This window comes from Coturnix japonica, chromosome Z, assembly GCF_001577835.2.
Source record: "Coturnix japonica isolate 7356 chromosome Z, Coturnix japonica 2.1, whole genome shotgun sequence".
NCBI classification, from domain to species: Eukaryota; Metazoa; Chordata; class Aves; order Galliformes; family Phasianidae; genus Coturnix; species Coturnix japonica.
Window position 1 is genome coordinate 51,041,548 of NC_029547.1, and position 27,007 is coordinate 51,068,554.

Here is a 27,007-nt window from a genome sequence, read left to right on the forward strand (position 1 = left end):
TTTTTTTTTTTTTTTTTTTTTTGGTCACAACACAGTCAAAATTTCACCACACAAGCTTTTAAGAAAGTGAGTGGGTTCTCACAGATTTACAGTAGTGACAGCAGGGATAAGATAAAGCAAGCAGGACTCTTGATCAAAATGCTGCTCATTCCCATTGCACTGAATAAGGCTGACAGTCAGTGACAAATGCAGAGAGGTTATGTTCATAAAGCTCCTCCAGGTCTGAGGGGCAGCTTAATCACAGGATGAGATGGGCAGAATGGGGAGCTGGAGGAAGCCGCAAATTTGTCATTTGACAGAGAGGGACCATAGTGCCTCAGAGGTACAAGAGGAAGGTTGATCCTAGAATATCTTGCAGTGCTGTAAGTAGCAAATAAAGATAGTGCTGAAAAATGTGGAGCAGTACACATGGAGTTAGCCTTTCAACCTTATTTTAGCATTGATAACAGAATGATAGTGTGATGTGTGGGAACAACAGCAGTGTTCCAGAGCACAAATGTTAAGTGCTTTCCCCATGAAAGCCACTTCCCAGCTATCGGGCAGAAAAGGGCCATGGCTTCATCCTGAAGGGTATTTTTTGACTAGAAGGATCTGCATGCATCCCAGGTCAGCATCACCACACTGCATGAGCAGCTGATGCTCATGCCTCACTCACCAGTGCCATGCTACTGCACTCAGTCAAGGAGCTGGTGGTAGCAGCACCTGCTCTCCTTCTGCACATGTCCATTTGCTCATGTCAGCCATGGTATAAAAATAGGGACAATACATAAGGTTCTGATAGAGAAACAACAGAGTGTAGGATGCTGACCTCCAAACCCCTGAGAACCTGGAGTAAAACAACACTCTGTAAAGTGTTCCCAGACACAGAGTGCACAGAACAGACTACCTGTCAGATCCAGCCAAACTTGTCAGGGAAAGAAGAACATCAAGGGGCACCCAGGCCTGGACATCTAAGAAGGTGTTTATCTGGTTAAGGAATTCTACTGATGACAGTCTAGGACACTGCCCTTCTCATTCTCTTCTCACAAAACCTTGCCCTAGAGGGCAATCAGACCCAGGCTGACTCACCCTCCCTTTCTTGAGAAATCTTTAAGTAGGTTGCATGAAGAACATCCAAGGCACTGACAATTATGGGACAGAGGGTGAGAAATGTTGAGGTAGAAGAGGAATTAAGCAGCTACTTCCATGTTAGGGAGTTGGCATGACATATGGAGGGCTCAGCAAATGTCAGCAAAGGAGCAGGAACCAAACCGAAATAGTGGCTAGACATCTTCACATCTTGAGTCTAGTCTTCCTGAAACAGCCAGTTGGACTGGCAAGCACTGTAGGCAAACAGACTGATTTCTAAATAGAAGATTTACTACCTCAGCAACTGTCAGTCAACATCTTCCACAAAGTTTCTCCAGATTATGTGCAAAGATGTTCATATATATAATCAGTCCTTCTATGGCAGTTGCCTATGAGCAGGATATCAGAAGAGCCTTCCAGAAGCACAGCAAATTTTCTTCAGTTTCTGCAAATAGCTGTTGAAAATAAAGAGGAAATTGCTTTGGCCATTACTTCTTATTTTAAATAACCAACTTTTCCAATGGGGGAAATAAATAAGGGAAGGGAAGGGAAGGGAAGGGAAGGGAAGGGAAGGGAAGGGAAGGGAAGGGAAGGGAAGGGAAGGGAAGGGAAGGGAAGGGAAGGGAAGGGAAGGGAAGGGAAGGGAAGGGAAGGGAAGGGAAGGGAAGGAAGGGAAGGGTTTGCTGCACCACTGGAAGATTGCCTGTTCACTGATCTCCTTGTGACAACGCCGGTAGAAGAATTAACTGAGGACTGAAATTAAAAGTTATGGTAGTGATGAAGCTTACAAAGCCATGTTCTTACACAGTGAATTTTCTTAGGCTGACAAGAGTATGCCTTGTCTATCAGGCCTTCAGATAAAATACTCAGGAAGCAAACCAAAACCACCAGATCTTTCTGGTCAGCACTTGAAGATCTCCAAGACCCCATTCACAGAGGAAACAAGTGTGCTCAGGACTGAGGTATGGATGGAAGAACAATGCTGGAGCATAGAAACACGTTCCTCAAACCACGTACCAAAAGCCAGCAGCCATGAGCAGTGTGCCAACCTGACCCTTGTCAGAAAAGGCTGATTTATATAAACACCTTGGAGAGGCTCCAGGCTGCACCTGACATGCACCAACTCTCCTGGTGATCACATTTTTCTAAGCAAGTGCAGATAAGCTGTTTTTTCCTGTGACCTTGGTAGCTTGGAGAGGGACTTGCAGAGCTGTGTTCATGCTGTTTCCAATAGTGACCATTGCTCTGATTCCCTTCTGGTCTTCTAACAAGGGGAACTGCCGTGAGAAATAATCTCATAAGCTACTGCAAGAGTCACAAGGATACACATAATATAGAAAGCAACAGAATTGTGTGACAGAGAGAGGGAGACCTGATTTTATTTGAATTTGATCCCCTACATCACCAACTAATTAAGGAAAACTTGAAACTGGGTTTTTCTTCTCTAAAATTTCAAAGCAAATAGAGTGGTTTTCTACCTAAGTAGAATCTCTCTGCATCTTTCAGATGTTTATTTTATATTAATTCAATGAATTCCCACAGCAGTGCTGAGAACAAAGCATTAACAATTAAATTTTAGCCATTATAAAGCAAGGAACTCATGTGAGTATGTAACATTAGATGAAGGATTTCTGTGAAATGGCAGCAAGTTAAAGTCTTTGGCAAGTCAATATTGACCACCACCGAGGTGAGCAATGAAAGGTAAACACTGAGCACAGCAAGAGGCAGTGCCTCAGCTAGAACAAGCCAACAATCTCACATCTCCCTGGAGTTTTTGTCCCAGCAGGGTGTCAGGCTGCTGACATGCAGCAAAACCTCTCCCAAGAACCATCCATCCCTGGCCCTGCTGCCTGTGAAACTGCCATGGAGCAAATGGACCTTCTCCTATTAGATCTTTATTTTAGCTTTTCAGGGTGGTGATGCTTTGTTTTGCTTTGGGTTTTGTTTGTTTGTTTTTTAATTCTGGGGTGTTGTTGTTGTTGTTGTTGTTGTTGTGAGTAGGTAGTGGGAGCAATAACCCACAGACTTCTCAATCATCTCTATGCAAGATACCTCTTCCAGATCATTTTTTCTTCTTTTTTCTAAGCAGATATTAGGCTTCCCTCCAGCAGCAGGGAAAAAAATTTAATTGGAGCATTCATCCTTCTTAGGTGCTCCAGTGATAACCAGATAGAAAAGACAAATCTGTAGGAAGTCAGAATTTATTAATTCCAGCACCCACAAAAACAACTTTTTTTCAACTCAAATTGCTTCATTATGTCAAAAGTGACTAATAGCACTTTCCCCTCTTGCTGCAGCTGGGGGATATTGTCAACAAAAAGAAGTTGTGAACCTGAGGGGACCAGGCAAAGGAGACCATCTCCATCAAGGAGCTCCTGCCATGATTGGACTTCCAGTTCCACCAGCAGCAAAGCCTGCAGCTCACTGCCCTATCACAGGGCAATCAAGTCAACACTGACTTTCTCTCCTTGCTGGATGAACTGCTCTGAGAAACAAATAGCAAGAGGTGAGATAACCAGAGGAGAAGGAAAATGACAGCAACAAAATGATGACAGTCACAAGAATACTTCAGCAAGGACACAGCAAGCTGTCTCTGCTTCCAGGAGTGAGGCTGGGTTAGCTTGCCTTTCTGGACTATACTGCCGACACCTGGCATATTCCCTGTGAGAGTTTATCCTTTTCCTGTGTTTACTCAGTGCAGCCATGCACAGGGCTTCATGTTTTTCCAAGGTACAGTGGCAAACTACTGTAACAATATTTACTATTGTTCTTCAGTAGAAATGAGCTGAGTCGTGGCTATCAGAAAGCTCAGTTTCCCCCAGGCACCCCAAAGTTCAACGTGTTCCAACACAAAGATCTACCATCAAGATAGCCTTCTGGATAAAGCTTGCAGGATGCACAGGCTGTGGACAAGCCAGGTACATTGCAAAACCACCTTTGATCTCAGTTACATCCCAAAAGCTCTGAGGCGATGAGGAAAAATAATCTGCAGGAAGATTTGCTGCGCTTTATTTCAGGTCTTAAAACCAACCCAAGCCTGTTTCTCACCAGGCTGGGCAGTGCCTTCATCCTTACCCTGCCTGACCTACAGCACAGCACTGCAGCTTCCCCTGCCTTCTGCTGCAGGCTCTGCTGCTCCCGGTGGGCACCTGCTCCTGCACCTTGCCTGCTTGCTTTGATGGAAGGAGCAGGGATCTGCATCTGATCAGGCAGTCTGCCTTTTTTTCCACCACTGGCATAAAGTTTAAGCAGTTCAAAAGAAAGGGGGTGCAGGATTTGCTGTGATTTTAGACTTTCTGCAGAGACTGCCTCATTTCTGCCCATGGAAAGTTTCCTCCAGGATGAAGATGTTTTGAGTCAGCGAACCAGTGTTTGCTGAAAAGCACTGCCAGCTCTTTCTGGAGGCATAATGTTATGGAAAGAAAACAGGCCAGTCTGCCTCAGAGAAGGACATCATGGCTTGTTTGTTAGAGGTCAGGCTGCGTCCCGCTCTGCCTCCCTGTGCTCAGATTTCAAAGCTGCTTGGCTGCTCATGTCTCTGCTGCCCAAGGAGCGCCTCACACAGTCCACTGTGAGTCACTGCAAGAATAGGGAATAGGACAGAGAGAGAACTCAGTAGTGTTGACTTAGGAACTGCAAGTACGGCAGTTTTTCATGAAAATCTTGGGCCTGAGAACACCTTTGACAAGATTTTGGTCAAAAGTGATGAACATCCAAACTGAACACAAAACTGGGTGCATAGAATGAAAGAAACTCACCAGATGGAAGTGGCTGGAGTAATAGGGGCATCCTCAGGTCCTTTGGGAGGGGAGCTTTTTCCACAGCTATTATAAATAGTTTATCCTTACAACAACTCCTGAGCAGAAAAGTTATCGTGATGATCCTTCACACACCTCACCCTGCCTCCACCACATCAAAACATGTAACACTTCACAACATGGTGCAGTTCCCCTACAAATACAAGGAAAGAGCTGAATCACTTAATTTATTAATTGAACTTTGCTATTATAATCAGAAAACTCTTCCTGTTTATGCATAGACAAATCAGACAGCTATACCACTGGTAGCACAAATAGTTCAAGTTTCTACAGCATGACATGCCAGCTTTATGAAGGTGCTCTGGCCCCAGTGCTGCAGGTGATGATGGCATGCACACAGTCATCTTTGCCTTTCTGTTTTGACACATATACCTGCAGTTTGTGCACTGCTGAAGAAGAGAAACCTAGTAGCCCCACAAAATTGCAAATTCCCATCAGCTTCAAACACAAAGCAAACTTTGAAGAAGTAAAGAGCACATTGCCTCTCAGGTTTCCTAGACACAACCTTTGGCAGAGCCACAGAGTTGCAGTGTAAGAGCAAAGTTTTGAAGGCGCAGGATTCTTTAATTTCTATGTTCTAAACCACCTGCTGAAGCACACATAAAATTAACTTGACAGTTTGTTTTCCTGCACTTTCTCTGCAACCTGAAGTTGCCTTTACAAAACACAGCCCTCATCTGTTGCCTTCTCCTCACACCTCATCCCCAAGAAAAAATCAGATTTGTATTGAGTGTATGAATCACAGAATCATATAATTGTTTGAGCTGAAAGGAGCCATTAAAGACCATCTAGTCCAACTCCCACACAATGAAAACACACAATGAAACACCCACAGATCCATCAGATTGCTCAGAGCCCTGTCCAAGCTGACCTTTACTATCTCATGGAAGAGGGCATCCACCACTAGTCTGGGCAACTTGTGCCAGTGCTTCATCATCCTGATTGTAAAAATCTTCTTCCTTATGCCCAATCTAAGTCTCCCCTCTTTCACTTTGAAACAATCTCCCCTAAATCTGTCACCACAGACCCTGCTAAAATATCTGTCCTCTTCTAATAGTCCTCACTTAGATACTGAAAAGCTGCTCTCAGGTCACCTTGCAGCCTTCTCTTCTCCAGGCTGAAAAGCCCCAGCTCTTTCAGCCTGTCCTCATAGGAGAGATGTTCCATCCCTTGGATCATTTTTGTGGCCCTCCTCTGGATGTGCTCCAACACATCCATATCTCTCCTGTACTGAGGACTCACATGTGGAAGCAGTACTCCAGGAGAGGCAGGATCATCTCCCTTGATCTGGCAAAACAGAGTGAAAGTTCACAGGAAACTTAATTTTAAAGGCTCTTATAGAAATTCCATGGTAATTTAGGTAAAAATCAAAGAGAAACAAAGCAGGACAGGAATTTGCTGCTCTCTGTAATAATAAATCTCTGGACTATGATAAATAAATAAATGAATAGAATAAATAGAATAAATAGAATAAAATATAATATTCATATAATATATAAAATATGTATATATAATAAATATAAAATTTATATTATATATAATATATATTTATATACATATATATAAATATATCCCTCTATAATACAAAAAAAGAAAGAAAAAGAAAGGAAGGAAGGAAGGGAGGGAGGCAGGGAGGAAGGGAGGGGGAAAGTCCTCAGTCTGTGTATTGCCTATCTCTTGTGGATACAGCATGTTTTCTTCTTTGCTTTTGAGGATGTTAAATCACTTTAAAATTGCCTGTGAGGACGCCCTGTGCTTTAGCTCTGTAAAGGATTATTGCACTTGGAAACAAAGGGCAAAGGCACAGCTTTCATCCCACACCAGCATTAAAAGGCATCACACATGGCTTCAGCAGAAAACATTTCCTGGGCATGACCCCCAGCTGAGAGTTTCTTCTCTGTGGGAACTGCAAACCTCTGCAAGTGGTCTGGGGCACGGAACATGGGTGTATGGCTGCCCCAGCACAGAAATGTAAATGACGCTGCAGCTTTCTGTCTTGGTGAGGAGCAGGATGGGTGTGACGTGTTGCTGGAGTCCATTGTAATGACCTCATGCCCTGCTTCAACAGGAGGACACAAGCTGCCTGAAGTCATTGAATCACAGAGTCCTCTAGGCTGGAAAAGGCTTGCAAAACCAACCTGGCCTGCCAAGTCCAGTCACTAAATCATGTCCCTTACTGCCATATCTGCACACCTCTGAAATCCCTCTAGAGGACCCTGTCACTGCCCTGGGCAGCCCATTCCAATGCTTTACCAACTTCCCCTCGAAAAATTCCTTCATACCGCCAGTTGAAACTTCCCCTGGTACAACCTGGGACTGTAATGTCCTTAGCATGCCCCCACTTCAGGTAAAAAAGGAAACATTGCTCGCATTTTTTGAGAAGGGTGGAAAGGAATACCAGGGAAACTACAGGTCGATGGGCTTCACTTCTATGTCTGGGAAGACTGTGAAACAGGGCCTCCTGGAAGATATATTAAGGCACGTGTAAGATGAAGAGTTGGTCTGTGACAGCCAGTGCAGCTTCGCCAAGGACAAATTATGACCAATCTGATGACCTTCCACAGTGGATGATGGCATCAGCGGACAAAGACAGAACAGCTGATGTTGTCTACTTGGATATCTGCAAGGCCTTTCACATGGTCCCAAATCACATTATTATCTCTAAATGGAAAGATATGGATTTGAAGGGTGGAATGCTCAGTAGGCATTGCACTGGTTGGGTGATTGAATCCAGAGGGTTGTGGTCAGTGGCACTGTGCTTGGGTTGGAGAAATCCCTGATACATGTACAGGGATACATACTGGGAAAAGAACTAATTGAGAGCAGCCCTTTGAAGAAGAACTCAGGGGTCCTGGTGGATAAAAAGACAGAAGGTCAGCAGAATCCAGCAGGACTGCACTGAAAGAGGGAGCAGGGAGAGAGTGGGAGGGGATTGTACCCCTTTGCTATGCCCTCATGAGGCCCCATTTAGAGGGACCTAGGGCCCCCAGGACAAGAAGTACATGGAGCTATTTGAGCAGATTGAGAGGAGGGCATGAAAATGATAAGAAGGCTGGAGCATCTCTCCTGTGATAAAATGATGAGGGTCTGGGCTTGTTCAGTCTGGACAAAAGAAAGCTGTGTAGAGACCTCACTGTGGCCTTCAGTACTTGAAGGGAGTTTACAAGCAGGAAGGGGACTGATTTTTTTTCATGGCTTGATAGTAATAGGATAAGAAAGAATGGTTTTAAACCAAATAAAGGTATTTATTTTAGATGTTAGGAAGAAATTCTTTACTAAGAAGGTGGTGAGGCCATAGCACAGCTGCCCACGGAAGCTGTGGCATCCCATCCCTGGATGTGCTCAAGGCCAGGCTGGATGGGGCCCTGGGCAGCCAAGCTGGTGGGGAGCAGACCTGCCCACAGTGCAGAGTTGAGGCTGGGTAGGGTTTGAGAATCATTTCAATGCAAACCATTCTATGATTCTATGATCTATGGGCTCTTTCTCTCGACACTGACAACCTCAATGTTTGTTTCTGATTTTTAAGGTCTGAGTTCAGGCACACAGTGTTGGTAGCTGCTTGCACCTAAGACAGCAGATCCTAGTAGCCTTGCTGTCTTTTAGCACACCCCACCTGCAAAGCCTGTTTGGGGTATTCTTGTTTTTAGTGGCAGATGCACAGGGTGCTGCGGGTAGTGAGGGCCAAGCTCTGACTAACAAGGTCTGCTTATCAGGAGAGGCTGGGGCACCTCGTTACACAAGGACAGCTTGTCTCCTCAAAGAGCTCTTTTCCAAAACATGACCTACTTCCTTCTTCTCCCCACTGATAATGCCTCAGACAGAGCTCATTCCTGAATCTGAGATTGAAGTAAAAAATTAACAAAACCACAAAACAAAGCAAAAACAAGTCATGGTCTTTATTCAGAAAGCCTCTTGTGAACCACAAAGCAATGGTTTCTCTGATACATCAGGCAGATTTTGCTAGTCTTGGCTGTTTTCCTGGTGCCATATGAAGCACTGTGCTTTCTTCAAGGTGCGTAACAGTGAAGAAGAGAGTAAAAGTAAAAGTAGGAGTATAAGCAATGTTTCAAGGGTACTGCCATTGCCTCACTGGGTGGTGCCAATGCAGACTTCTCTCCTATAGGCAGGAAAACACTTTCACATTCTGAAAAACTCTATTTAAACATAATTAAACATACCTGAGGGCACAGTCAAATGAATTGGCATTGACGCTGAGTTTTCAAGAGAGATCTCTGACTTTCCCATTTCTATTTGAAAATAGGGAATGTAGTCACCTTGCAGTCAAATATTGTGCTCTCCTTCCCAAAGAGCCACCAGGAACACCTGCATGTGTCCCACCACATCACTGCCTTCTGCTCATGTGCTGCAGAATTCAGGGAGCAAGCCCCAAACTCTTCTTAAATCACTCTTCAGTTCTTTCAATAATTAAGACCTTGGGAATATAATAATAATAATAATAATAATAATAATAATAATAATTAAAAACAAAACAAAACAACAACAACAACAACAACAAAAAAAACGTACCACAGAAGCCTGCAGTAAAGAAAAAAGATATTTCATATCTAATTATTGTCTGTTTGCTGTTTCTTCCTCCATTTTTCAGGAGCTCTGTCAGACTGGCACCAAAATCGAGGCAGCACCACCATGGATTCCTGAGGCTGGAGGGTTTCACGACACACCCTGGACACCAGCTGGGAGCCCTGGATGTACCCACCAGCAGTGAATCCTGTCCAAAATCTTGGCATAGGTAGAACGTATGCTGCTTTCATGTTATTGAATTCCCACTGTATCCTGCTCCTCCTCCAGCGTTGAGGACAGCAACATTACTTGAATGGCAGCTCAGAATACATCAATATGATGTTCTGGCATCAGATCAGCAAACAATTAGGGTTCTTTTGCAAACACTTAAAATCTGTTTTCTGACAATTATCCAAACTTCTTTACTTGGTTAGCACACTCAAGAGTAAGAGTCATTTTTAGCTCCTGGCTCCAGCTATAATTGGTGAAAGACAGATAGCTTTGCAGGGTAAGCAATGCAGCTCCTCATAATAAGAAAAAAAAGTCGAACATGTGTTGCATAATACAATAATGCATTAATATGGCACCCTCAGATACATACACAAATACAATGACTTACTGAGAAATTCTGGCACAGAAGTAATAATAAATTGTCATTTGATTATTACTTCTTTCTGTCTCAGAGCATTTTTCTTCTTCCAAATCTGCTCAATTCAATTTTTTCCATTACAAAATTTATGACCCTGATTTCTCTACATAGATTTAGCCTACCTGACTTCATGCCGATGCGTATCAACAGCAGCACAAGGAAAAGCTGTGGATGCACAATGTCTGCAAGACAGAGGCTCATACACCCTCACAACATTCTGCTGAGTAGTAGCATTGTCATTAGGAAAGTGCTTTGAATTTTCCAATAGAATTACAAAGGCAAGAGGAAATATACTGAATTCTACCCCTGCAGAAGTCTGGTATCATAAATGACTCCAAGCACTTTTCAGCTGCAATATTATTCAATTAAACAAGTGCTCCATCACATGGGGAACATTATTACATGTAGAGAAACACAAAGACAGGAAATGTACTCTGTGAGACAAACATGACTGCAAACAGAAGGCAGGAAATTACTAACCAAAGCCAAGTGAAGTGGGAGATACATGTCTAAAATGGTTTGCAGTGTCCCTACATTGAAATCCTTTCCCTTCCTTTCCCTTCCTTTCCCTTCCTTTCCCTTCCCTTCCCTTCCCTTCCCTTCCTCCCTTCCCTTCCTCCTTCCCCTTCCCTTCCCTTCCTTCCCTTCCTCCCTCCTCCTTCCTCCTTCCTTCCCCCCTTCTCCTTCCCTTCTTCCTTCCCTTCCCTCCTTCCCTTCCTCCCTTCCCTTCCCTCCTTCCTTCTCCCTTCCCTTCCCTTCCCTTCCCTTCCTTCCCTTCCCTTCCTTCCCCTTCCCTTCCCTTCCCTTCCCTTCCCTTCCCTTCCCTTCCCACACATTTTACTCGTGTGCCATCTTCAATTACCACAGCTCATCTTTCCGGCTGTACCCCCTGTGCCTGCAAGTCATCCAGTGTCACAGCTTAACTCAAGTACCGGACCGACAGCATCAACTCGCGGAGCGCTGCCGCCTCCCGGCGGAGGTTGCGCACAGCGCAGGGCTGCTCAGGATCAGTGCAGCACCGCCGGGAGTCAGCAACAAAGTTCGACTGTTGTTCGAGTCTCACGCAGAAATACGCTGGGGTTCAAAGCTCCCGAACAAGCCACACGCTCCCAGGAGTGCAGCTTCACTCCAGGCGACGTTTATTTGGTATCTATTCACCACTGTAACTGCATCTCAGTCTGTTCTTCATTGCGTACAACAGACTACAGCCACACTCATCTGCATGTAACCAGAGCAAAAACCACTGTTCTTGTAATAACACCAAACTTACTGAGTTTCCAGAGTGCAAACAGTTTTCACTGCAAGAGGCTGAGAACATGGCTGCTTCTGTGCTGCCCATAAGTGAAGTGCCAGAAATACCACATTTCCAGCTAAAAAGAATTCTTTCATTGATACACACAACTATTTCCTCCTGCCACATCACTATAATATCCAGATAATGGGAATTTCATTCCAGCTCTTCATCAAAACAGCTTCTAATGCTTCACCTTTAACTAGATGAGATGTCTGCAAATGACCGATGTTCACCTAATGCCAGCCACACCGATCACATCTCACTCAGTCTTCAAAGGCATAACACTCCATCCTGCAAATAAAACAACTAAACAAAACATCAGTTGTATCTTCTCCTAACATTATAAATACATTCTGATCGTGGTGCTCTGTGCTTAAAGAATTCCTATAGAGGAGCAGACTGTCAGTAAAGGTAAGTTAGCCCTGTGTTCAGCTGAGATCCCAAATATTCTCTCCACTTTTGAATAAATCCAACATTAAGGGAAATGATTTTGAAACCATGGCAATACTATTGGTTTTGGACTGGATGTCTGTTAACTCCCGGCTGGCTACTGAAAATAGCTTCCAGCCATACATGTGGCTGCATCATCGGAATCTGCTGAGTTTGCTGGAATTTGCTGGAATTTCAGCTGGGCTGTTTCCCCACCACTCTTGCCCAGATCAAGACTGCAACTCCCTTTCTTCTGGGAAGAAAATGAATTAGTTCCTTACTGTCATCATTCGGAGTCTCCCATTGAATTTATCATCTTCTATTTAACAAAAAAATAATGCCTAAATACCTTTGACAGTTATGCAGACATTTTTGCATTAGCATTACACTTCTCTTTTCATTTTTCCTTACATTAATGATGCATTTTTACACATTTTCTTAGCATGGTTTTCCCAAAGAGGACGTATATTCCCCTTTCAAGATATTCTCAGGCAAATATCCAAAAGTAGTGAACCTTTCTAGGATTTTCACACTTTTGTTTCAATAAGCTCTAGAAAAAGCAAGTACTGTGGAATCTGTGAGGCACTGGATAGGTGACGGATAAATCCTGTACAAACCTATTGATTGTAGACCATGGATATATGCAAATAAATTCTATCTATGTCGCAGAATGAGTAGCTCTGATACACTATGCAGCAAATAAACAAATAGCCCTGTGGGCAACGACTAAAATATTTAAACCCAAAAGCCACAGTTTTGCATCTATTAATAACTTTGTGCAGCCAGCCTATGATGGATGCGGGAAGGCTCTCCCTTGTAAACCCCCACACACAGCACCACAACCACAGCCTCTTACAGCAGAAGCTGCCTTGAACTCTGATCACAGACTATAAATATAAACATAAATACCCACTGAACTGCAGCCTAAACCTCTCCCCCTTCTGTATTTCAGGTCTCCCCTTTGCAGACTAGTAGCCTCCACATCTAGCTGCTGTTACCAGCAGTTATCACAGCACGCAGACATCTGCAAAACAGTCTTTCTGGGGAGTTTTGTAACTCTGGCGATGCCTGTGCATCTCCTGTATAAACAATGATGAGGAAAGCCCTCCCAAGGTTTTCCACAAAGAGCGAGCTGCTAATCCCTCATTTGGAAATGTAGACCATTATTTAAATGCGTTTGGCACATGTACAAGGATGAACAGACGTTTTACAGCTAATTGTAATCATTATTTTCTCATAGCAAGACCCCACACTGTAGAATTTACACATAAATCCAGACGATTATCACTCCAGTTAACTCCACACCCACAAGTAGCTACTCTCTGTGACACTTTGCCTCCTCAGCTTCTGTAGCGTCTCTTTCCTTGTTTGTGTAGCATGCGCCAGACATACAGCAAGAATGTAAACTAAACAAAGAGTACAGCGAGGATGATGACGGCTGCTTTGTCCACAAGGTAAGGAAACCCCTTGGGGGAAAAATCTCGAGCCAGGTGGAGCTGAATGTTCTGGAGCAGTATCAGAAGATGAAGTCAGCCAGGTGACTGTGCTCCAAAGGGAGCAATGGAGGTTGCAAAACCCCCAGTTGACCCAGATGGGCTTTTTCTGAGTTCCCTTTGAGAAATCTGATAAAATCAAGGCCTGACTTTTAAGACTTTTCTTCTCATACACAGAACTGAACAAATTGAAGGGAATCTTCTGTGTTTTTATAACTGTGGGTAGGATTTCTTAACTCAGAAACACTACCATATTAAATGTTCCAAAGGAGCAAACTTTGAACTTCTCAACAATTACTGGCTGCAGATTCTTTGTCAGCTGTTTGTCATTACATTGGAAAGAATATGACAGTTTGAATCCTCTCTTGCAGCCTGATTTTCCCTGGGAGTCTTCAGCCCAAGGCTCAGGAAAACAGGATCCTCGGAGCTTTTTGTCACGCAAAGGCATGACTATATATGTTATTTTTGACATATACAGAGGCACAGGACACAATCTAGTTCTGGGAGCTGTCACATAAGCAGAAACAGCCAGAACAGTAGGCCTCTGAGGTACTTCTTGAAGGGGAGATATCTCTCAGCTATACTTGTCTCCCACATTACAGGAATTATTTGGGCTCTTATTTTCTTCAATGTCAAGTGTGATTTCAAAGGTTCCCTACCTTCTCTGAATCTCTGAATCCACCAACCATATCCTTGGCTGTGTGAGAAGAAGAATGGCAGCAGGGAGAGGGATGGGATTGTCTCCTTCTGTTATGACCTTGTGAAGCCCCATCTGCAGTACTGCATCCAGGCCTAGGACCCCCCAGCATAAACAGGATGTAGAGCTGTTAGAGTGGATCCAGAGGCCACAAAGATGATCAGAGAGCTGGAGCACTTCTCCTGTTCTGAAGAAAGGTTGAGGGATCTGGGCTTGTTAAGTCAGGAGAAAAGAAGGCTGTGCAGAGACCTCATTGTCGCCATCCAGTACTTGAAGGGAGCCTATAAGCCAGAAGGGGACCCACTGTTTCCCATTTTGAAAGTGATAAGGGGAAATGGATTTAAGCTAAGAGATGGGAGATTTTATGTTAGATGTTAGGCTGAAATTCTTTACTCAGAGGGTGGTGAGGCTCTGGCACAGCTGCCCCGAGAATCTGTGGTGCCCCATCGGAGGTGCTCAAAGTCAGGCTGGATGGGGCTCTGGGAAGCTGAGCTGGTGTGGGGCAGCCCTGCCCACGTCATGGGGTCGGGGCTGGGTGGGGTTTGATATCACTTCCAACCCAAACCATTCTGTGATTCTGTGATTACTCTGAGCAGCATATTCTCACTGTAAGAGCTCCCCAAAGTGACCAAGTAACAATCTTTAGGCAAAGCTACTTCAGAAATACCCTAAGCACCTGTTGCAGTTTCCCAAAATCTGTCAGCTTTCAAATCAATGAATTTAGTATACACAGTTTTCAAAAAAAAAAAAACAACCCACAAAGGTGGTATTTAAACTTTGCTGTATTTTCGAGATGGGAAACTGGTTACTGAAAACCAGACAAAACCTATTACAAAGGCTGAGACACACCAAGCAGATAAAATAATCTTGGCATAGCAGCTGATCTCAGAAGTTCTCTCTCTTTTTTTTTTTTTTCTCAGAACAGACAGTGAACAAGAAGTTGAAACCAGGAAATGCCTGTGCTAGAATTTTCTGTGGTGTACTAAGCACACAGCTGATGCCTGGCAAGGAACTGCAGTACGGTGTGCAGAGGGCCCAGCTGTCGAATGTTTTCTTTTTAAATTCTGCAAAGGAATGGGCAGAGCTCAGAATGTCTATGTTTTGATACAAAACTGTGTGCTTTTCCATCTACCATGCTGCAGCTAACAGGGAAGCCCTGTTTTGGGCAGGGGGGAGAGATCCTGTTTCTGCCTATAATCTCTAAGGTTAAGGACAAGTTAAAAAAGAAAGGATGAGTTCTGGTGTTTTCTTCCCTGTGCTGCCCAGTGCCATAACCAGAGGTAATGAGGGCAAATGGAAATGCAGAAGACTTCATCTAAATATAAGGAAAACATTTGGTTGTTCTGTCTCTGGGTTCTCCATTTTTGGAGACATTCAAACCCCTACAGACATGATCCTGAGCAACCTGCTCAAGGAGACCATGCTCTGAGCAAGGGCTTGGGCTGGGTTCTCTGCAGGGTTCCCTTCCTCTGAAGGCAGCCACCCTGCCCTTATGTGTAAATTAAATGTCTGGAAGGTGTTAAGGACTTACAGAAAATAAACAGATGGAATTCAAAAAAGCAAAGCAGAGCAGGATGTATTACATCTGATCTCACTAGCTGACTTTTGCATCACAGGTTTTCTCACTTAGGAGGGTAGGATACATCATTCAGAGAACCTCTAAAGGAAGGGCCAATGGAAGGATAAAGCTTGTTTATCTGGACAAAATGGAATTCCATCCCAAGCACACAGCTGGTATTCTGTCCCAGTCACTTCATTTTTTTGTATCTTAGATTGGTGCTGCTCGAGGCCTGCATAAGGTGTAAAGAGGAATTCCACTGACCCCTGGTAGAAGAATTTGGCTAATGGATGCTGTTCTCTGTAAACCTCTAACCAAGATGTGGCCTGGGAAACTCAGTTGTAGTCAATCTAATGGATATAGGAGTACTACCCAGTACCTCACCTTGTGCCAAGGATGCAGAAGTCTCCTCCAGCATGAGACAGATTGTGGACTTCCTCAGCAGCGGGAAGTTTCAGCATTAATCTGAATCTGCCCAGTTGCAAATATGATACACTGCTATTTGGCATGTCTGAAACATTCATTCAGCCTTATGCTGAAGACACAGGATAAACAAAGACCCACTGAAACCTTAAGCAAGTCTGACAATCCATCAAGGCACTTTTGGAAACTGAAGACAGGGAATCCCACTCATTAATGAAATTTTGCATGTAAAAATATGTATACACAAAATACTTAATTTTTGCTTTAGTTTCTGGAATGAGAATGGTGGCTTTAAAATACCTTAGCTGCAACTTTCCTGACATCTGTACTGTCCCTTTGTGATGGCAGTGTCCTAAAGCTGGTGACAGGAGGTAGGGAAGGCATAACCATGCCCCTGTAAGAAAAGAGAGGCAACAGCTCAGCCACTGGCAAAGTAATAGTTAATGAGAAAGTACTGCAAACTTTATACCAAAGCACATGCCATAAAATAACCTGTGTCAGATAAGCTCCTTCCTGCTTTTGCATTGCTAGTTCTTTTGCCAGCTGGGGGGTTTTACAAAACCAAACAGAAAGTGGAAGTGTTGTTGCTTTAAAGCATGTGATCTGATGTGTAAGAGATTACATCCTCCCAGGGAGGAGTTTTCAGGGAGGAAGGCAGTGTTCAGCTCATAAATATCTGGGACGGAGTGCTTCTGTCCCATCTGCTTTGTTCTCACTGGTGAGGAGCAGCATTCCTGTTTGTCCATAGCCAGCAGCATGGTCGATTCTTTTGTGAACAGCAAACTCGGAGATAATAAAGTTACTCTTTTTGTAAAGGGATCCTGCCCTTACTGCAAGAATGCCATAGCGCTGCTCAAGGAATTCAACTTTCTGCCAGGATGCCTGGAAGTGGTTGATATCACTGGGATGGATGACGTCCAGGATTACTTCCAGAAAACAACAGGACAGCGAACCGTAAGTTCCGGTGCTTGTTTCTGAATTCAGTGCCAGAGGACAGCCTGGGCAGCTGTCACTGAAGGTGAAGAGAGGCCTCTTTTCCGAGCACTTTATTTTCAGTAAAACGGTTCGGGTTTCAGGGTGAAGCCCCACCCCTCCCTATTTTTGTAATTGCTCTCTGGCTGGAGGCACTGCTGCTCTCTAGCAGCGCTGTTACTGTGAAGCCGCTGTATAGATCTGTGTGGCTGTGCTTTTGTGCCTGGGGCTGTGGCACTCCAGTAATATTTCATACATTTTCCAAATCTGTCTGTTGTTGCAATGAGCAGAGGCACAGAAAAAGCCATATGTTGGATCTGGCTGCAGATAGGCGGGTATGGAGGGTAGCTTCACAGTCACACTGTGATCAGAAGTTCCATCAACAGTTGTGCTTTGAAGTTGCATAAATCAGCACAGGTGTGTTTGGAAAGGAGAGAGAGTGTAGAGCTATGAGTTTCTCTGAATTTGGACTTTTGTTTCACCCTGCAGTGTAAAGTGGAAAAGCATTCTGAATTGCCTCATTTCATCCGGCAGCAGAGTAAGACACTATGCTTGCAAAACCTATCATCCGCTTGTTCTGAAGCTTAATTAAACAATTACATTTGTATTACGGGGCAAAGCTATGTGCTGGAGTTTCAGGAATTAATTTCCTCAGAAACGCTGACATGCTGATGGGTCAGTTCATGCGTCAGAGTGAGTTGTGCCCTCATGAAACAAACACGCCTTTTTCCTCCCATTCAACCCAAACTGCACTAATGAACAACAGCTTCTTGTAGTGAAGCTGAAGAGAAATGACTGGTATCTGCATTTCTGGGGCTTTTTCCATGCTACTGGGGTGCCATGGATTTTGTCCCCACTGTGTGCCTAGAGAAAGCTGGGGAAAATCCAGGCTTGCATTGATTCTAGGACTTCTGCATGGCCCTGCAGGGGCTGTCCTGGTCTCTGTTCATCAGCGGCTACCTGCCATCTCCCATGAAGTCCCTGCTCTCAGCATTAAGCCAACTTCTTGGCTTATATTCCATTTGGTTTTCCTACTTTCAGCCACTTAGAGGCAATGAGACCTTCTTTCTCACTGCCCCCACTCTATGCTCGGGAACGTGGGGCCAAATGGACTCACTCACCCTGATACCACCATAAATTTCAAACCCTCTTGGGGTAGCTGGCTCATGTGTGGTTATTCTACAGCTCTTGGGGTAACCAGTTCTTTTGCTTATCCTGCCTCTGACGTGGTTACAGCAACATATTAGCAGCTAAGCTACTCCTTGCATGTCCCACAGGTGATCTTGCTCAGCTTCCTGGGAAGGGTGTGCGACAGCCAAGCATCCTACAACTCATCCTAGGGCTGCTGAAGAGCCCCAGTACTCTCATTTCGCACTGACTTCGACTAAATACCTCTAATGATTCTTCCCACAGCCTCAGCCTGTTGTAGCACCTAGACTCACTGTATCTTTTGGGAAAGTGTAGTACATATGATGTCTCCCCTCCTTACCGCAGTAGGTACACTGCTACATGCCGATGGCTGTACCTGTGGACAGACCATAACTCACACTGTGAGCTCAATCACAGCTGTGGATTGAGCTGTGCTAGCAATGTCAGTGGGACTGTGAAAGCAGCAGTACTTGCCCAGCAACAGGGGAATTCAGGATGGAGAGGATGGTTAGCTTAGCTAATGGAGTCAGGCACTGAAAGTAGCAGGTGATTTCACAGCAGGGGAGGGACTGATAGTGTTAGTAACAAGAGAAGCTGCACACAGAAAGAGGAAGCAAATTCCCAGGATGATAACACATATTTTTATGGCCAGTGAGGTAAGTCATTACTGAGTACAGAAAGCAAAATCCCAGCAACAGAGGCATGGGGGAGAGGGTTTGCTTGCACTGTGTTTCACTCAGTAAGGACAAGCAGATGCTGAGTGCTGCCCAGGTCAGGTCTCACAAGGCTTGTCTTCCCTGGTGCTGCAGTTATAACTACAGAACTGCTTGTCTTGGAAGGGAGCTTCAAGCCCAACCAGTTACAAGCCCTGCCATGAGCAGGGACACTTCCCACAAGACCAGGCAGTATGGGACCTCATCCAGCCTCATCTTATGGGAACACACACGCCTTGAAGAGGTCTTGGATGATAAAGTTCAGTAATTGTTCCTAATCTTTAGGAAAGCCTTTTATTAATATCTTGACTCTGCACCAATTGCCTGTCCTCTGCACTCAGTCATCAGATAAGCAGCCTCCTGGTAGACACTAAAGTTGTCTGTCTGTTGCCACAGACTTGAGGAGATGGCTGGCTGCTACTGCATGTTCTGAGCATGCCATCACAGTGAGAGGAATTCATTCAACACAAAATGAGGAATGAGTGAAAAGGACAGATGTGATGAAAAGGGACAAGAATAGGTAAGGAAATAGTAGATAGCCTCTTTAGCACAAAGTCAGCTCCCTAGGTAAATTATCTCCATAGTTTTTCTTGTCACTGGGTACTGATTAAGCTGTATCTCTCCTCCTGTGTCCAGGTCCCTCGTGTGTTTATTGGGAAAACATGCATTGGAGGATTTTCAGATCTGCAGAAGATGGAACAGCAGCTCCCCGCGATGCTACGTCAGATTGGTGCTCTGGTGTAGCTGAAGGGTAGGTAGTAGGGAGTGCTCCCAGGCCAACTGCAATTCTTTTCTTGGTGCTACAGATAGAATCTGAGGCAATCCATGGCAAGGGCAACCTTTGATGGCACACCTGGGTAATGTACACAATGCAACGTGATAGAGGACAAGGTGCAGCTAATTTCAGTACACACAGCAAGGCTTATGCCCTTTTGCTTCCTCTGTGAAAGGCTTACAGGCAGTCAGCAGGCCAGCTCTGTCTACGGGACTAAAGATGTTGGGTAGTTCCTAATCTGAATTCTGTAATCAAATATCTCCTAGATTATCTTCTTTCAGTTGGAAGCTGGGAAATTACTGAAACTGATTTGTCATTGCTGTTGTTTCCCTTTCCATCTGTAGTACTAAAGCTTAACTAGATGGAGCAGTGTTGTGTGCCTTTATGCGACACAGAAGTCCAAATTCACCTCTGAGGTCCCCAGGGGCAGCATTTACATTACGAAACATTTGACAGCACACATTTCAGTATATCATATCAGGATCTAGCCTGAATTGTTCAACTTTCCTTTTGTATTTATTTCTCTTTTTTATTGTCAGAAAACAGAGCCTGCTGCTTTAAAAAGAACTCTCTCACTGCTCTAAAGAAGATAGCCTCTTATTATATTGTAAATGGCTTTAAAGAACAATTGGACACTGTGGTAGATGTACTGCACTTTTTTGCTACCAAGATAATGCACTTCTGTGAGACAGCTATACAACATACCTGTTTCTGTTTTAGTGATTCTAAGGGCTGTGCTGATCCATATGCATGAGCTAGTGAAAATTGTGAGTGGAAACTTTCTAGTCAGAAGGGAAAGATCAGTCCGCGTAACAGAACATTTCAGCTAAGTCCTAGCAGGCTGAGTTTAAACCTGCCCAGCAATGTAGAAGGATCCCAAAGTGGGTGCCCAGAGAAACAGGATTATACTTGTGCTAGCAAGGAGCAGGGCTTGATGTGCTGTTAGCCTGGAGATATGCTGCAGCAGGGAATCTCCAAAACAGAAAAACTGCACTCAGATTAAGTCTGTGCAGATGCTGAATGTGTTTGCAGTGCTGAATGCAGAGTGGTGGGGGCCCTGGCACAGCTGCCCAGAGAAGCTATGGTGCCCCATCCCTGGAGGCACTCCAGGCCATGCTGGATGGAGCCCTGGGCAGCCTGAGCTGGTGGGGGGCTGCCTTGCCCACAGCAGAGAGTTGGAACTTTAAGGTCTCTTCCAACCTAAATGATTCTGTGATTCTATGATTCTGTGAAACGTCATGAAGAGAATGAACAGCATGAAGAAGAGCTGTTCAACATGTAAACCAGAGTGGTTTATGTCCCTGGGTTTGCAAATATGCCTCAATGGGAGGCTGCTAGCAGACTAGAGGAGAGCCAGACAATAGAAATACCTCATACAAGTAATGGCCTGAGAAGGGATCATGCTTCTCTGATTGTTACAGTCAACAAAGCCCATGCAATCAGGAGGCTCAAAAAGAGGCATTTGCAGATTCATTGTGAGGCCAAGAATATAGCTGGATCCAGCATCTGGGATGCCATACAGTATTAGTTAGTGGTCTGAATCATTTCACAAGGCCAGGGATATAGCTGGATAATTCCTGGCCTGGTGAAATGATTCAGACCACTGACTAATTTATGGTAACCGAGATGCTGGATTACATGTGAATATGCATGACACAGAGCACACTAATTCCTGAGAAGGGAGAAGAGCTTTCACAGTCCTGTGACTATCCTATCTGTACAATACCTGGAAGTGCTAGTTTGTGACTACAGGCATGCTGCTTTCATGTTTGACAAAAATGTCTTAACATGGCAACCATCAGGAATTTAACACAGGATTCTTGCTCCTCTTGTATCATAAAGCCACAGGAATCAGATTCCTGGTCCCAGCACAGAAGAGCAAATAGTGGCAGCCTGTGGCATGTTTTGGGACTGCCACAGTGGATGTCACTTCTACAGAACAAGAGACAACATCCTGGCCGTTCCTAACTGCACAGCATGAACCTGGCTCTGCAAGCTTCACAGTAAAGTCACAACTGAGTCCAGCCACACGGTCTGGAATTTTGAGGTAGATTTTGCTGTTCTTAGCAGTAAGGAGCAAAGACAGCTAAGTAAGTTGTGACTCCCAGAGTGGTCTTTGCAGACAATTTCAGCACAATGAAAAACCTGCAAAGAAACACTTGGTGCTGGAAGCACCTGTCATGTTTTACTGTGGATCAGAATATTCTGAGATACTGTGATTGCCAAGTGAAGCCAAAGGGAGACCACCCTCTTCTCCAACCTGCCTGGGTCCCTGTGAAAGGCACTGATGCCCTTAGGCATATCAGTTTCTACCACTGTCTGTCCATTGCCTCCTTCTCATGCACACAGCTAGGAACTTTATTACAGGAGGCAGTCATGTTGGTCAGGCATGGTTTGCCCTCAGTGATTATTAACCCATGATGATTATTTCCAATCATCCCCTCCTCCTTCACATGGCTAGAAATGCTTTCAAGGATGAGTGGCTCTAGGGACAGAAGGGAAGGATTTTTGGCCTCAGCAATGATCTCACAAGTCTTTGTTCACCCATTTCCTACTCTAAAGACAATAGACACTTTAGAAGCTGTCTTTATTGTCCACTGATATCCCTTGCAAGTCACATCTCAAAACTAGCACTGGTTTCTCTGGCATCATCCCTACGCAGCTGGGCAATGCTTCCAAATTCCTCCTGTCTAGCCTGTCTCTGCTTCCAGCTTCTGTGTGCTGCCCCTTCATGTCAGAGACTTGCTGTGAGATCTTTGTTTAGCCAAGCTGGCCTCCTGATGCATCTGCTTACTTCCTGGAGTGCTGGACCCCTTTCACACTCAGGGTAGGGCAGAGAAGCTAAAAATATACATCTGTGGTGGTAGACAGAAAGTCTCAGAAGAAACTGAGCAGTAATAAAAAGTGAGAAACAGAAGGTAGACACTGCAATGGGCTGTCCTTGGTCCTCAGTTGTACACAGGAGGAAGCACTGAAGGGACGCTGAGGTGCTTGTGACTTGTGGTAGGTAGCAGGTCAACTTGATGGTGCAGGCACTGCAAAGGAGAGCATCATCAGGCTGTCTCAGACTGAGCAAACATGCTGCATATGCTAAGTGTGTTGTAAAAAGAGCTGTCTGTATCTAGCATTAGAGCATACTGATGAGATAGTTGCTGGCTTGGGTCTGTTGCTCATGATCATCTAACATGCCATCAACAACCTGTTGTAGCATGCACTCAGAGAGGTTTTTCAACCTATATTCTTCTTATCCACAAGCTGAAATGCAACTAATTGTAGAAAGAGATAAGGATGCATTTGTGGGATTGGATGAGTAGAATTCTAAAACTGTGAGCTCTATACAGTAATGAGCTCAGTATCATTGCTGCTCCTTGAATTAAGCACAAAAGCAGTCAACTGGCTGAATTCCTTGCTTTACAAAGTTAGAGGCACTCATTTTTCTTAATGAACTGTTTTGATGTGATGATTTTTACCAAAGAAGACTGAGCTTATGTATAGTTATATGAAATGCATACAATGTGTATCTCGGACTCAAAACAGTGTGTATATATATATATATATATATATACAGACATGCACGTATTTATCTATGTATGAATTATACATGTATATGTGCACACATACACAAAAGCAGTGTTTAAAAGGTCTCCAAATTCTGTCCTGTAATGGTATTTTATCAATGAAGTTATAGCAGTGACTCTTCCTTACAATGCTTCTGCTTTCAGGAGAGATGACCATGATCTGTGACCTTGCCATTTTGACACGTGTGCATCTTGGAACAGACTCCTTCAGCAGCTTTCTGTGGGATTGAATGCATGTTTTTGGGGATTGCAACTTCTCATTTCATTCATATGTACCTCAATATGTCACATCTCTTCATGCTTTCTGGGTTATGGAAAGAAGTTCAGACTGTTAAATGACTTAGCCCAATAAAATATACTTGAATGAAGTGGCTGAGTTCACCACTGTGTTTCTTCTACTGTGCAGGCCAACTCACACTCTCACTCTAAATGTCTCTTTTCTCTCTACAGTCCTTTTCCTATGTGTCTTTCCCAGAAGGCTTTCTGGAAACTCTTGGTATTTTCCATGTGCTTTAAAAAATATCGTTAAAATAGTTGGAGCAACACACACATTGCTGTCATGCTGTAGCACAGCCTGAAACAAACACTGCAGCCTGCAAAGGTTACCCCAAGCCTTAAAACCTTATGGCTGAGATCTTATGACACGGTTGTAAAGGCCAGTGTAGCCCTATTTAGGTAAATATTTTCTTACAACACAGCTGCTGCAGGAAGTAGTATGAGCTTCCATTACTTCTGACTGCAATCTGAGAGTTACCTGAGACGAAGTACGCCTGGGGCTATGCAGCTGATTCAGAAAGCTGCTGGTTGAACAGTACTCCACAGCACTGGCCCAAGGCAAATTCAAGTAAATAGTGTTGTGCAAGGAAGCATTCATGGGAAATGGGCAGTACAGCTACTGCCAGATCAGACTGGGTGAAGAGCTGTGAAAACTTGGCATTCAAATGATGCCGTGTCCAAAACTGAAAGCTTAAGTGTTTGGGTTTTTTTCCAGTTGATTTGAGGAAAAACAAGCAAACAAACAAACAAAACCAACATAAAACCCTTCTCAATTCTTTTCACTATGATTACTTCACTCCTTAAAAAAGTCCTCCTTCCCTCCCTCCCTCCCTCCCTCCTTTTCTCCCGTCCTGCCTTCCTTCCATTAAACATTAAAAACTGGAATTATGAGCTTTTTTAAATGAACTTATTACTGGAATTATGAGCTTTTATGAACTCTTTATTATTATTATTTTTTTTTTTTTTAATAAGCCTAGTACCTGAAGCTTATTTTAGTTTTGATAAATATGTTATCCTTTGGGATTTGCTGGACAAGCAAAGGTCTAAGTGGAAGAATGCAGACCAATTCTGGGGCCACCTAATCAACATGGCCATGAAAAAAAACTGCCCCCTGAGCACAGTCACTCTCCCTGTGGTGGGGCAACATGAGACAGCATGAGTCACCAGCTCACTGAGAAGCCATGCAACCCATTCTCACTGTAAATTCCACAGGTGAGTCAACTCTGGTTGCTTGTCTTTGTTAAACTTATAAGATAAAGATGCTGTGGACATGCCTGGAAAGCAATGACAAACACAGAAACTTAATTATTAACAAGACTAAAGTCCTTTAGCTCTCAGCAGAACAGCAATCATCACATTACAATCAGTCTTAGCTTAAGATGACTTATGAGAATTTGTGTGTTTACATTTGTTCAGCATATCTTAACACTGCTCCTGGGAAAGAGCAGTCTGTAAATATGAAAAGGTCGGTGCAGACATTTCTTATATTTCATGGTAGGGTCTTTTAAAACATTGCTCAGGCAAAATTTACTGTTGCCAGTTGTTTTCCAATTCCTTTTTACAGCTAGATTTTTCACAGGGTGAAAAGCTTAACACCTTATGACAAAGTCCAAATGTATTCCTATCCACTGAATCAGAAACAACATTAAGAGTAATCTGCTGTAGAAGTTTTCTTCCTGTGCTCACGCTGCTCTGCAGGTGAGACTGTACAGGATTTCAGATGATGGGCAGTACTCATGGCTTCTGACAATGATGAGAGCAACTGTTCAGTAAGTGTTAAATCTACAGCCACAATTCTCTATTTTTAGTGCTTCAAAAAGTCATATTGACTCCCTTTTTGGCTTAACACTTCTGAAAAGTGCTATTTTTGGGTCACATCTGTCATAAATCAAGTACTGCCACACAGGTCTCAGCAAAAGGCTGAAATATTTGGCCTATAACAATATCTTCTATGTGTTTTTTAACAAGTAAAGAGCTGACCTATCTAGCTGTGTAACTGTATCACTTTTTGCAAGCTAAGCTATGAGAAAAAAAGTAAAAATAGCTAAATTCATCATTTTTCATGCAATTTTACCACCTATAAAGCACTACTATAATGCTCTTTGCTTGTGAAATGCAGTTCAAATTTAGAACAGATGACCATGCTGACACACTCTGACTCTGCAGTTTTGCTCCCCAGCAGTGGGCGATCAACATCTCAGGATCCATGCTGCAGTGTGAAGCACCCACAGCATTGTCTCTGTGCATCACCCTATGCAACACCCATCTCTTCTTTTCAGGAAAATTATGTTCATAGAGAAACAATGTGAATCACAGAATCACAGAATTGTAGGGGTTGGAAGGGACCTCTAGAGATCATCAAGTCCAACCCCCTGCCAAAGCAGGCTCCCTACACCACATCACACAGGTAGGTGTCCAGGCGGGTCTTGAATATCTCCAGAGAAGGAGACTCCACAGCCCCCCTGTGGGCAGCCTGTTCCAGTGCTCCGTCACCCTCACCATAAAGAAGTTTGTGTGCGCATTTGTAAGGAACTTCCTATGCTCCAGTTTCTGTCCGTTTCCCCTTGTCCTGTCTCCACACACTGCTGAAAAGAGTCTGGCCACTCCACTTTGCCCCCCACACCTCAGATATTTTTAGACCTGGATCAGGTCCCCTCTCAGTCTTCTTTTCTCAAGGCTAAACAGATCCAGTTCACTCAGCCTTTCTTCATAGGGAAGATGCTCCAGGCCCTTCACCATCTTAGTGGCCCTCCGCTGGACTCTTTCCAAGAGATCCCTGTCTTTTTTTGTACTGGGGAGCCCAGAACTGGACACAATATTCCAGATGAGGCCTCACCAGGGCAGAGTAGAGGGGGAGGATCACCTCCCTTGACCTGCTGGACATGCTCTTTTTAATACACCCCAGTATGCCATTGGCCTTTTTGGCCACGAGGACACACTGCTGGCTCATGGTGAATCTGTCGTCCACCAGGACACCCAGGTCCCTCTCAGCAGAGCTCCTCTCCAGCAGGTCTCCCCCCAGCCTGTACTGGTGCATGCAATTATTCCTCCCTAAGTGCAAGACTCTATGGTTTTTGTAAAACCTCATCTGGTTTCTTACTGCCCAGCTCTCCAGCCTGTCCAGGTCTTGCTGAATGTCAGTACAGCCTTCAGGTGTGTCAGCCTATCCTTCCAACTTTGTATCATCAGCCAACCTGCTGAGCATGGCCACTTTCCCCTCGTTAAGGTCATTGATGAAGATATTGAACAAGACCGGACCCAGCACCAACCCCTGGGGAACACTGTTAGTTACAGGTCTCCAACCAGACTCTGCACCACCAACGATGACCCTCTGTGCTCTGCCAGTCAGCCAGTTCTCAACCCACCTCACTGTCCACTCATCTATCCCACACTTCCTCAGCTTTGTTATAAAGATGTTGTGGGAGATGGTGGAAATAGCACAAATCATTTGAATAATCAGATGGATATTAACATTTTCTGGCTAAGACATCATCCATGGTCTGAGGACCAGAGAGTTCAAATTTGACATGCTTCTATTTTTCCCCATTACCACAGGTATGAAAATAACACTAGTAGGATTTACATCAGCAGCTG

General features: G+C 44.1%; 2 protein-coding genes and 1 long non-coding RNA gene across 12 annotated transcripts in view; 1 reads left to right on the plus strand and 2 right to left on the minus strand.

The window, feature by feature from the left end:
• Nucleotides 1-6,008, minus strand: LOC107306480. The gene is made up of 2 exons (XR_001552130.2): nt 4,827-6,008; nt 1-1,523 (listed from the first exon to the last, which is right to left on the minus strand). It is a non-coding gene; the product is annotated as an uncharacterized LOC107306480 (long non-coding RNA).
• A 4,875-nt stretch (nt 6,009-10,883) lies between these two features.
• Nucleotides 10,884-27,007, minus strand: part of RHOBTB3 (Rho related BTB domain containing 3) — a 63,776-nt gene continuing 47,652 nt past the window's right edge. For 9 of the 10 annotated variants that reach the window (XM_032441447.1, XM_032441448.1, XM_032441446.1 and 6 more), the window contains one exon: nt 10,884-16,344. In XM_032441447.1, the coding sequence (XP_032297338.1) occupies nt 16,058-16,344 (287 nt within the window). In that variant the 3' untranslated portion in view covers nt 10,884-16,057. The remainder of the gene's footprint in view (nt 16,345-27,007) is intronic. The other variant, XM_032441450.1, reaches the window with a different exon arrangement.
• Nucleotides 16,583-23,505, plus strand: GLRX (glutaredoxin). The gene is made up of 3 exons (XM_015849689.2): nt 16,583-16,904; nt 19,421-19,535; nt 23,282-23,505. The coding sequence occupies exons 1-2, from the start codon at nt 16,707-16,709 to the stop codon at nt 19,526-19,528; spliced, it is 306 nt and encodes a 101-aa protein (XP_015705175.1). The 5' UTR covers nt 16,583-16,706; the 3' UTR covers nt 19,529-19,535; nt 23,282-23,505.